Genomic DNA, 12,013 nt, shown 5'->3' with positions numbered 1-12,013 from the left:
AGGGATATGAATAATCAGCATCATGTTAATTAGAGCAGTTAATTTGCTTTTCACTTGGGTGATTTAGAGAAAATGTTCATCTCTAAAAACAAGCTAGCAAAAATCCATCACGTGTAATGTCATTTGCAGTTTTCCTGCACAGGTATGCATTTCCACTGTTCTCACACATAGTCCTGTTTTCTCAGTGTTTTACTCAAGTATTTCTGACTTTTAGGTGACTGTTGGTACCATATTCCTTCACCTCAAAAACAAAAATTAAAACAAGTCTCAGTAGGACGAACATCTGTGTTTGTGTTGGATAAGAACGGTAAGGATTTTTTAAAAATTATTTATCATTGGTAGAAAAACTACATCAGTATTTATTAGGTTGATTTAAAAAGGAGAGTCTAAGTCAAACCTTCTGCTTGCACTGCTGCTCTTAGAGAATACTCTTTTGTATTCAAAGAGACATGTAGTGCCATAGGTAACAACAATGCATCACCTATACTGTTTTTGCAAGAAAAAAAAAAAGTACCAGGTGAATCTCAAAGAGAATTCCGTGGAAGGATTTTGTGTCTGAAACCCTAGAATGTACAAAACTGAAGAATATCTTCCTGTTGAGAAAGCTAGAAATAGCACCACCATCGCAAGAAAAATTGTGAAGGATTGTTTTGTGAAAGAAACAAACTTTTAACACCGGTCTCCTTCAGCTATCTTGACCTTATGTTTTACTTCTCTAATGCATAGTTCTTTATATAAATATTTTTTCCTCAAGAAATTTTTCAAAACAGTGTAGCTGCTGTTTTCCAGAAAGTTTCCACAAAACATAGAAAGTATTAACTACTGATTTCTTATGTTGTTTACTAGCACTTTATGCAGAGCTGTAACCAGGACTATTTATTTTATAGGCAACCTTTGGTACCGGCAAGGTATCACACCAAGCTACCCTCAAGGATCTACTTGGGATTATGTATCAAATAATATCCGCAAAATGTCTGTAGGGCCCCTGGACCAGGTGTGTATTAAGTTTCCTGGTATCTTATTAGTTTACTAAAAATTACACTTAACATTTTTTTGTAATTATTTTTTTTCAGGATGTTTTTTTTGTTTAGCTTTATTTATTCCACAAGATGATGATCTAAGTGCTGCAATCCCACCAGCAGGACAAAAAATGAGACCAATGCAATAGTGATACAGACAGTCCTTTGCCTTAAAAAACCTTATTAATATATATATTTTAAAAAGTTATATATATATAATCTCTTTCCTGCCAAGTCTTACTATCTGGCAATGTTTTCACTACAACTCTGGTATCTAGTTAACTGTTTGGTTGCTATCTGACTAAATCAGAGCAGTTTTGGCCTACTCTAGAGTCAAGACTAGCCTGTTAATGCGAATCAGGATTTTCATGTCTGGGAAGGGCAGCATGAGGAATACATTTTACTGTCACTTTTTGCTTTCTTTGAGGTCTGGGTGATAGCTGACAAAGTGCAAGGAAGTCACAGTTTGAGCTGTGGGACAGTGTGCCACCGCACTGGCGTTCAGCCAATGGAGCCCAAAGGCCTCTCATGGGACTACGGAATTGGGGTAAGTGCTGGGGGACACCATGCTGCTTAAAGGCCGGTACCAAATGCCCATGGGCACTGAGCAGAAAGCAAAGCACTAGCCTGCTGAGCTGGCAAGCTTTCTAAAGCTTGCACACACCTGCAGGAAACTGACGTTTGTTCTCCAGTTTTAATTCCTTTTTGAAGTTAAATATAATGGCTTATGCAATTATTGCTGAGAAGTCATTTATTTGCATTTGATAAGTGTTCATTTTAAATAGGTCATTTAAAAGCTATAATGGAAAAATTAATAAAAGTAAGTAGCATTTTTTTAAAGTAGATTCCTTCCTCCTCTGCACATGATTATTTCTCCTGGTTGCTCCCTTTATTACCCTTAGTGTTCTAAGAAAGGCTATTTCAATGTTTTGGCCCGTTGCAGATGGGTGGAAAACCTGCAGTGGTTCTATAGGAGGCTGGGCAGTCCCCCAGGCCAGATGGGTGGGGCCTGTGGCCAGGCAGAAGGATGGCTTCCTTAGAGCTGGAGCTCATGAGGCAGCAACCACTAGCACCTCAGCACCCCAGGGGATGTGGGGGGACCCTGGCTGAGGTCTCCCAGCCCAGCTGTATGGGAGCCTCTCCCCAGGGCCTCCAAAGGGAAGGGGCAGCCCTCACCAGCACCACCTCTGCGCAGGCTCAGAGCCCCCCAGCCCAACCCAGAAGCAGGGGGAATACTCTGAGAGCCCTTCCTGACATCCATTCTAGGTGCTCTGCTCAAAAGAAACCGCAATGTGAATGGTGGGTGCTGCATGTGAATTTTAAACGATGAGGTGAATATGCACATTCCTTTTGGGGGAGTTACATATGCAATCACATTTTTGTTTAGTTTTATAAGGAGCCTTTTCTCTGACTGAGCCCAGAGCAGGATTATTTTCCATATGAATAAGCCATACAAAAGTAATAGTGTACATAAAGCATCACATTAAATGTTGTAATTACAGGGTGATGTTTCTTCTTTTATGTTTCTTTATCAATCTTCTGTAGGGTGGATGGGAACACATTACAGTCAGAGGAAATGCAACTGAAGCATCTAGGGTCGCTATGCAAGACACTTCTGAGGAAAACTCAGTATCAAAGGACTTGCAAGACAATGAAAGTAAAGGGAGAGCGGTACATTCCAAAACCCCTCTGATGGTCAGTGAAAGCCAAGACTTGGACAGAAGTGCAGTTAATTGTTAAGTTGCCACTGTCTATGTTTTGCAAACAAGCAGCAGTAATTTAAAAAGAAACTGAATGTCCATGTGAATGTCCATGACCCAAGAGAAAAACATGATCGTTTTGTGCTACTTATGTTTTACTGAACTGGAATTTACAGTGGGGTAATTTTAATACTGATTTCTTCAACTGTGTCATGTGTAAAATGTAACTTACTAGAACTAATAGTTTTGTCAAAACAGGCAAGCATTATAGCCACAATGTATTTCTGACCCTTTACCATAGCTGCTACAGAACTATACAAATGTGAATCTTTGCATATGACCATTACATCTATTTAATTTTTGTATTACAGTTCTCGTCCCTACATTTCTCATATTCATGTGTCTTCCATGCTACACTTCAGATTCATATTTGAGTAGAGATATCAATATAACCGAATTACAAGCATTTCCATGATTTGCACTGCAAACATCCATACATGCACCTAACTTTGTGCATGTGAGCCCTGTTTACATAAGCCTGTAGGTTTGGTCACGCTACTCCTGCTCACATCAGTAAAATTAAATTCTGTACAACTCAGCTTAGGATGCAGTTACCAGTAAAGGCCAATTTTTGCTATTTTGGCACTCAATATCTTAACAAAAAGAATCACTGGTTTCAGCAAGACTATATAGAGAGCATGGTCTCTCATTCAGTCTTGGTTACAGAGGCTAAGTCTCACGCTAGATTGTCGGGACAAACTGCAATAGATCATGTGTAGTCTCCATCTTAACTGGAACCCTAATCACTAAGGTATACAGATATATACCTACCTAATGATGTTGGAAGGAACCAGACACTTGAAGAATTAGACTGTGCACGAGATAATTGTAAATTATACATTCGTAACATAAAAGAGAAGAGGGGATCTTAAATAAGATTCTGGCTTCACAGGTAGGAATTCAAAACAACTGTGCTGGTACCAGTGGAATCTGTCACCATATACTTAGGCAGGTTTAGGAGGAGGCTCTACATTTTGATTTTAGTAAGCAACTGATTCATTCCTTCTTACAGCAAGAAACCATGTTTTTTTCCCCAGAAGAGCATTTTTCCTGTCTTTTACTTATCTTAGTTAGACTGTGATGTGAAATTATTGTTTGAAATCATTATTTGAAATCCAGTCTGTGGGAAGTGCTGAGAAAGCATTCTCTCCCAGTAGCTTCAGGAAGGCACCACCTTTTCTCCCCTGGCAGCAGTTTACAATCATTTTCCCTCTATGTGTGACTATATATGAAGTTATTTTTATATGATAAGCAGTGTGGTGTGGTCTCAGTACTGTATTTGTAGAAGTAAAGCTTATGTTTGCACGTATTTAAAGAATATATTTGATATTCTAATGCCAAGGAAAGCACTGTTTCGAAACCCAAATGTGAATGAAGACTGAAGATGCTTTACTGTTTAAAAAAAATCTGTTGATCTTTCCAATATGTGATTACAGATTTCTGTTTTATACATACATTGTGGAAGTATCAAAAATAACATTTTGTGTTAATTACCATAAACAGGTTTTGCGTAACTTGCACAGTATCTTGTCCAAATAAATAACTTTATCATGTATTTTTAGAGAATTATTAGGATTGTATTTTCTCTGCAGCATATCAGAAAAGTTTTTTTTTCATTAATAGTCAGTGTCTACATGGCCAACTAGCTAATCGATTCCATACAATAAGCTCTATAATGTTCCTTTGCTTCTTTCCCTGCACTTTCAAGTTTCACCTACTTTACTGTAAAACACTGGCTTTAAGTGAACACAGGTAACTTATGTTTGAATATTAAGTATTTCCTTTTTGAAACTGTTAATTAGAAAATGGATTAATTTTAAAAGATAATACCATTGTTATGGCTAACTAAAATCAGGAAAAGTGACTTTAAAGCAATTTTGAAAAATAAAAGTAATTTATCAGAAAAATACGCCTTTTATGAAATCGCTTTTAACACATCCTCAGGAGTAGCACTTTGCAGCAAAGAACCCTTTGGGCACCTGCTGCTGCTGCGTTGAAGTGTGCTGGTGCTGTGCCAGGTGGTTCATCAGGGTGGCAGCACTGAGAGAAGGACTACTAGCCTCTGGTCTTTGGTACTGCAGCTGCAGCCAGGTACTGCGTGCCATTTGGGGACTGATATTTGAAATAATGCCTCTTTGTTTGCAGAAAGTCCTATCAGAAACACGCTGCCGCAAGCATTTGAACTCTGTACTTGTAACAGCACCAGGAAGCGGTGCTTGGAGTGATAGGCAATTCTTCCATCCACAGCACTGTTAAAATACTGGTTTTCCAACTCACTCGTTCCTTCCTCTGCCAAAGTAACCAAAGAGCACCTCAGCCAGCTGCTGTCCCACAGAAACATCTGAGAAGGCACTGAGGACCTGGAAAACGCTCACATCTCCTGTGTAATGCACAGCTCTGGTGGATCTAATGACTTTGAAAGAATCCCGTAAACGTAGCTCCAATTAGCAGCACGCAGCATGCAGCCGTTGCTCCCCTCACACCGCACAGGACTGAGGCCGGACAGGGCCTGGGGCACTCCTGCCAAAGCACCTTATGGCTGCTGCTGCTTGGCACAAACACCTGCTGCCCCGGGCACCTTGCCATCACTGGCCCTTCTCTGCCACCACAGCTCATATACCCCGGTCAGAACGATGCCCTCACGGCCACAGGAGGGTTTCACAGAACCTCCACTGGGCTGCGGTCATTGCACGAGCAAACTAGAACTGCGAGTCGCCAGGGCAGGGATGGGGTAACATTTCATTTTCAACACAGGCTATAACATCCAGTTCCCCCATCCCAGAAGGACAGAGGATTTTATAAGTTAATTCACCAGAAGGATGCTACGTGTATTTCAATATGTTTACATACTGCCTGATAGTTTGCTTCCCTTTCTGTAGAAGAGTAGAGAAGCACTGTGACAGCTGAGTGCTAGCAGCATGCTTCCCCAGTAGAGAAGATTTTGTTAAAAGAAAAATTTATGGTGAGAAATCACCAATTAAAGCCTAATGAAGCATCCCTTGCTGTAAAAGAAAGGGTATAAGAACCGAAAGAAAATGCCTTAGTGTTACTCATAGCTCCCATTACAATCAGACAACATATGTTAAGTGAATTACAGATAAGGAGCACCTATTCTATGAAGTAAGATACAGCAGCACCATTACTGCAAGTCAAATCTGTAAGAGACAAGGTAATACTTTCACTAACACTTAAGTAGTAGGACGGGTAACCACAGACATCCTAAACATGCATGAAAACAGGTTGGAACCTAAGGAAATCCAAGCCAAGAAAGCAGGATCTAAATCATTTCACTGCCCCTAAGTAAGACAACCACACAGAGACAACATTAAGTTGTTCTACATCATATAGCTGTAGATGTCCATGGTGAAGAGTAATTCACATCCCTTACAAGCCTGTCTGTGAAATCTTTCAAAGAAAAGTTTGAAAATGAGAATTTTTCAGTGACAAAACATTTTCCAATGAGATGGGAAACAGATTAAAAAATATTTTTCCTGTTTGAAGAGCTCCTGCTTCATTTATTTTGTTTCATAACACCAGAATCTAGCACTAGTCCAGAAAGAATCCCAATCACATTACAATCTTCATCAACTAATAACTGGTAATTGGAAAGATCATTGCCTAGCTTAAGACTATACTAAAACATTTTTATACTTTTTGCAAAGATGACTGATTTGTCCATTATTTAATATTTGTATTACAACGGCAGCCAAAGGACACACTTAAGAAAATCTCCACATCCAAAAGCGTCTTCTGTATGCTTCAGAAACATAAGCCATAAAGTGTCTAAACAGTTTATGATCTAAGATAGCTTTGTAGTTGCTTAGAAGATATTTTAAAAGTCTATGCTTTGCAAGGTTTGAAATTATACTGTGCATTTTAAATACAGTAACACATCTGTGTTTTGGACCCAAATAAAGCAAGAGAGTTTTCCATCATCTTCAGTCATTGTCAGAGCTGATCCAAAGCACTCAAGATAAATACTCAGATTTGGTGGCCAATTTCACATATGTGCTACTTTGCTCGCCAATTTTGTCAAGTTTGCCATCAATGTTGATTTTCTTCAGTAACAAGATAGACAAGAACCAATTCACTGAATGGTTGGTGATCAGTGTTACAGCTAGGATTCTCAATAAATATGAGAGAACTCAGGTGACTCAGGCCTTAAAAATGAACTCACAGCCTTTACCAGGAGTATAAGCTCCAAAAATTCCTTATAGTTTAGTATAACTTTATATGCATCTATAGCTGTTAACGTTACCTGTTTGTCTTTTAATGGAAAAAAGGAGGATGGAGAGAATTTGAAATATTTTTTTACCTCCAGCTATGTACTTATATGTATTATCATGCAAGGAGGAAGAGGAATGAAGGTAGCAAGCTAACTGTAGGTATTTTTGCTGAAGCTGTAAGTCTATGTGGTATGTTTTTGCGGATGTTCCTCATGATCATCATCTACATACTGCTGTTGATAATGCTGGCACAGTTTGGACCCCCAGGCTCCCCCCATCCCTTCTGCAGCTGGGAAGTGTCCGTTGGACATATTGAGTATAATGGAGGTCAAGGATTTAATGTAATTTTTGGCCAGTGTGAGAGTCTCTATTTTGGAAAGTTTATTCTCAGCTCTCACATGAGGGATTACCTCCCGCAAGGCCTGGAATGCATTGTTGAGCTTGTGCATTCTCTGCCTCTCCCGCTCGTTGCTTTCCAGTCTCCTCAAATGTCTGTCTTTACTGCTCCAAGGGTGCTTGGCTCTGGCTGCAGTAATCTTGCTGCTCTCCTTACTTCTCTCATTCCTCCTTTCTTTGTGTCTCAAGCATTTCACCAGTTCTTTTTTTTTCATTGCTGACTCCTCTGAAAATGCTTCTTTATCAACAGTATTCTTTTGCTTCTTCCCTTTGGCTTTAGTCTTCATGTTTCAGTAGATGTACTGGTATTAAGCATCAATGTGCTGCAAAAACATGACACCAATATCTTTAATTGTTGAACAGTTCAACACCAAACAAGTGATCTGATGCAGGTTTGAGAAGTTCTGTACTGGAAGACCAGCACTGACTCAATTTAGCAACATGCATTTTAGAAGTTGTGGATGGTACTAGCCAAGATGAGCTATGCCAATGAATCAAGGAAAAAATCTTTTTTCAGAGAACAGATTCCCCCTTCAGCTGGAAGGGGTTACAGAGGGAGCAGAGGTCAAGTGAATGGAACCACTAAAACAAAGATGCAGCGAACACCACCTGGTGCCCTCACGGATGGAAAGGCAAGTGAAAAACAGACACCTTTCTACTTTCTTGTATATAGGCCTCAAAGTGGAGTGACCTATCCTCTCATTGCATGCAACATAAGCAAATGGTCTCCAGGCTCAGCCAGTCATTGGCCATTCATTTGTAGGTGTCTACTGGCATGCTTAAACTGAAGCCAAATCATTTTTTTCCAGCGTAAAAATGGATTTTAACCCTGCTCCTCTATTGAACTGACAGCACATTCAAATAGCACTGAAATCACTAGTAATCATTGTGCTGGAATCATCTTTGGATGGTAGAAGTGCTGGCCTCAGTCTCCTTTCAGCTATGCTGTTATCAGTGTTATCATATCTCTTTACATGAAAAGAGAGTTTAGACAGTTATGACACTTGAACAGAAAACACCGGTGATAAGTGTGTAAGTATAGCATGTCAAAGCAGGGTCTCCCTTAAGAGAAAACAGAACAGAAATGTAAACAAGTTGAGATTCTGCTTTTCAGATCTAAAGATCTCAACCAGAAAAAAAGCCTGTGGGAAGAGGGAGCCACAAATCAAACCATGCCAGGAGCACAACGATCAATTAGGTTTGATAACATATTGCCTCTATCTCAAATGCTTCTATTTTTTTCCTAGCTCCAGCTATCAAAAGTAATAAAACCACACAGTGCCTCATCATACGTATGCAGATTTCTGTGTGGAGCATTAGACAGAACCCTCAGGCTCTTATTTAAAGTAACTTCTCAAACTCCCGGCAATTGCTTTTAGTAGGAATAGGTTTGTACCGTGTTTATGAGCAGTCCACTAGAGGGAAACATGACCCACTAACTCCTGTGGCTCAAACTCCTAGCAGTAACATTTTCACCCACAGCTTCTCTGCATTCTGGGCCAGTCCACAACACCCACAAGCACAATGCCCACAGTTTCTTCACACACACAGCCTATTTCTCTTTCAGACAAGCAAAGAAGAGGAGAAAGCAGGCAGGCCAGGTACTAACTAAAGGAGGTGAGCATTTCTCAGCTAGAGATTTGTTTGTTTCTTGTTTACCCAAGCCCCTTCAAGGGTGTCTTTCACTCCTTGTTTACTCTCAGTCTCATCCTCGAGGTGCCAGCTGTAGCTGCTACAACAGTGCAAGCAGCAATTCCTTGCTGGTGGTCTTCCCAGCTCTCAGTTCTACTTTTTGATGCCATTATACAGGTCAGAAAATTTCTGGGTATTAATAACACAGAACAAAATAGTAAATTTTGAAGCAAGGGTGGACCCTAGATATAATGAGGGCTAGAGCAGTTCGATGTAGCATTAGCAGGATTCCTACTATACAGCCAAAGTAACATGCTATACTTGTGTGACTGACAGCTGCTGGGAAAGAGCATTTCCCTTTTTAACAACAAATAATGACGGGGCATAACTGCAGTTACTGTCCCAGTATGAGTGTAATAGAGTGCTATTTATTGTCCAATTTGTCCAAAAAGCCACAGCAATGTTCCTTCCTCTTGTGTTAGCAGGGAAGGTGATGACAGTGAAGTTTTCCCCTCCCCTAGGCTCAGATTTGGCCACGCTTGAAGACAGCAGTCTCACAGCAACCCTTCAATCAACGTTATTGTGACTATTTCCAAAAATTCTTCCCTCCACCTTCAACCAGTCCATGTAGTCACAGAAAGGTTTGGTCTTAAACAATGCATTTGTATGCTGATGCTAATATACGAGTGGTTTTAGAAGCTGGTGAGCCAATAAAAGAAACTTGCCACAGGTGCCATCCCAGTACAGGTCATCACCATTAGCTGCAGCAGGCTGTAGAGTTCCCAGCTGTGTTGCAGTAACAACCACTTCCCCTTCTCACTCTTTAGGGGTATTCTCAGCTGTTGAGCATTTACAGAACTCAGTTCCCTGCCCGTAAGGTAACAGGAGGTTCATGGAAGCTGCCAGCAGAGAAAGCTTTAAGGACAGCTCAGGACACTTAGCAAGCCACAGGAGCAAAGAATAAGTGTTAAACTGCAGGTGAGGGTGAGCAGATGGGATGACATGGGATAGGAGAGTATTCAGCTGGCTGAAGTTTACTTTCAGACTGCCACACACTGCTGTAACCCCCTGAGAAACTACCTCATGGAGCCACAACCAGAATCCTTGGCACAACCAGAGAGATGGCATGGGTGCAGAGAAAGAAGTGGGAGGTAGAGGGGATTCAGGAGATAAAGACTGGGGTTGTCAAGAGAAACCAAAAAGAAAAAGAACAGCCAAATACCAGCAAGCCGCTATATCCATCCATCACGGCTAGCATTCATCCTCTGTGACTTACCGCTGTCACCAACCGTGGAGAAGGCACCTAGAGCCCAAAGTAGGACATGACAGAGGCTTCTGAGGAATCAGGAGCAGCAGCAGGGGCACTCCAGGGCCCCAGGGGCAAGCAAAGAGCCTGTGAGGGACCTGGGAAGGAGGAGCCCATGAGGCTCCCTCACACTGAGAGGGGAGCTGAAGGGACAGTGTGGGGAAGTGCTGCAGGGAGCCCCCAAGGCTGGTGCTGCTGCTGTGCCCTGAAGCTCTGCCTGCAGTGTGGTGAGGCAGCAGCCCTAGGGCTGTGCGGCAGTCTGTGACAGACAGGCCCGCTGCTCGCCACGCCACGCCGGAGGTGGCTGCGACACGACACGTTGCATTAGCAGCAGGGGCGGGCCCTGCAGCTGCCAGCAGGCATGCAAAAACAACACAAGCGGTCCCTACCGGCACCCTGCCGCACTGAGGCCAAGCAGCACAGATCAGAGCTGGGTTCCAGCAGAGTTGTGCATGCACAGCATTGCAGCAGCCCTCTCTCATGGGGAGGTGACCATGAGCACAAGGCTCCTGTGGTTTGGAGGGTCACAGGGCTCTGAGTGAAACCAGACAATTACAACAACGCTCCCAGGGGAGGCAGAACTGGGGCAGCATATGGAGATGGTGCTGCCAGACTGATAGAAGCTAAGCCACACGGATCAATACACATTTGTCACTGCAGGAGGGGTGAGTCTCAGACTTCCTTCAGCAAGTAGAGCCTCCTCAGGTGGCAGAGAAGAAAGGCTATCCCAATTCTCTGTTCTGCCCTGGGCAATACAAGTTACCGTACCCCCTGCACGACAATGGCACAGTGCCAAAGCACTTCCATCCCCTGACAGAAGGCTGCTGCTGATAGATTGCGAGAGCTCAGATTCTTTGATAGATCAAAGTTCTGTATCGGACAGCCAGTTAGTGCTGTGGATGGGATCTTTTACATCTGTTCTCAATAACAACCAGTATCTTGGTCAAATTTCAGCCCACTAGTTATACTTTAGCTAATAAAGTCGTCATCTTGATATCAGTTTCTTGTTCCCAGGTTTAAACAGTTTCAGGTTTAAACAGTTTCCAGGAGCCACGAACAGCTGTCAGACAGATGCGGGGGCTTCCATACCAGCCTCCATTATCTACTTACACTGCTGTGCCATCGTATCTCAACAGGTAACGAGGAAAAACAGCTCTCTCATGCCTCTGGCAGTGTCATGGCTGACATAGTCTGAATCTCAAGTGAAAGAAGCTACCCGTACAGGTAAGTACTACATTAACCTGGAGATCTTACATCAGTTCCATATATGCACTTAAATTAAAAACCACGATCTTCTCTAAATAACTTCAATAAATATTAAGAAAACATACAGTTAACCTGTTTTCTGAAGGGTAGTTATGTACTCTGAAATCTGCATTCTTCCTACAAACACTTAGTTTTAGGATTAAAAGCAATATTCAATTTTTGAAGTTACCCCCCATTTGTATTTCAAGTATTGCTTCTCTACTGACAACATATACATGTTACCTGTGTTACCTGAAGTTGAAACAAGGGTGATAACTGAAGATATTAAAGGTGATGACATTACTTAGTGTAGACTCATCTGCTGTGACTGGGGCTTTGAGCCTTTACCTTCTCTGCATCTGGATGCTAGCAAGTTTAACTCAGAGTAGCCAGCTATGCTATACTGTGGACCTGACTCGTTACTGGCAT

The 12,013-nt window shown here is 41.8% G+C and overlaps 3 protein-coding genes across 11 annotated transcripts in view; 1 reads left to right on the top strand and 2 right to left on the bottom strand.

The window, feature by feature from the left end:
* The window catches only part of TECPR1 (tectonin beta-propeller repeat containing 1), a 26,228-nt gene extending 21,894 nt beyond the window's left edge, over window positions 1–4,334 (top strand). For all 7 annotated transcript variants that reach the window (XM_027469289.3, XM_027469291.3, XM_072023776.1 and 4 more), the window contains 4 exons: window positions 215–307; window positions 888–994; window positions 1,447–1,566; window positions 2,565–4,334. In XM_027469289.3, coding sequence (XP_027325090.2) covers window positions 215–307; window positions 888–994; window positions 1,447–1,566; window positions 2,565–2,759 — 515 coding nt within the window. In that variant the 3' untranslated portion in view covers window positions 2,760–4,334. The remainder of the gene's footprint in view (window positions 1–214; window positions 308–887; window positions 995–1,446; window positions 1,567–2,564) is intronic.
* On the bottom strand, window positions 4,146–11,977 carry BHLHA15 (basic helix-loop-helix family member a15). 3 transcript variants are annotated; one of them, XM_072023790.1, is made up of 2 exons: window positions 11,837–11,977; window positions 4,146–7,724 (listed from the first exon to the last, which is right to left on the bottom strand). In XM_072023790.1, exon 2 carries the CDS (start codon window positions 7,686–7,688, stop codon window positions 7,188–7,190), a length of 501 nt encoding a protein of 166 aa, XP_071879891.1. In that variant the 5' UTR covers window positions 7,689–7,724; window positions 11,837–11,977; the 3' UTR covers window positions 4,146–7,187. The 3 variants fall into 3 exon arrangements, with proteins under 3 accessions (XP_071879891.1, XP_071879890.1, XP_071879889.1); XM_072023789.1 differs by having other exon boundaries at window positions 11,828–11,966; XM_072023788.1 differs by lacking the exon at window positions 11,837–11,977 and adding an exon at window positions 10,310–11,772.
* LMTK2 (lemur tyrosine kinase 2) overlaps window positions 11,877–12,013 on the bottom strand; it is a 43,401-nt gene continuing 43,264 nt past the window's right edge. Inside the window, exon 15 of the transcript XR_011803508.1 lies at window positions 11,877–12,013. The gene's annotated coding sequence lies outside the window, so the exon portion shown is untranslated.

This window comes from Anas platyrhynchos, chromosome 15, assembly GCF_047663525.1.
Source record: "Anas platyrhynchos isolate ZD024472 breed Pekin duck chromosome 15, IASCAAS_PekinDuck_T2T, whole genome shotgun sequence".
Classification (NCBI taxonomy): Eukaryota; Metazoa; Chordata; class Aves; order Anseriformes; family Anatidae; genus Anas; species Anas platyrhynchos.
Note: the sequence above shows the minus strand (reverse complement) of the source record. Positions and strands in the feature narration are given on the sequence as shown.

Coding starts and splice junctions, on each gene's coding strand:
- BHLHA15 (XM_072023790.1), bottom strand. CDS start 7,688: ATGAAGACTAAAGCCAAAGGGAAGAAGCAAAAGAATACTGTTGATAAA.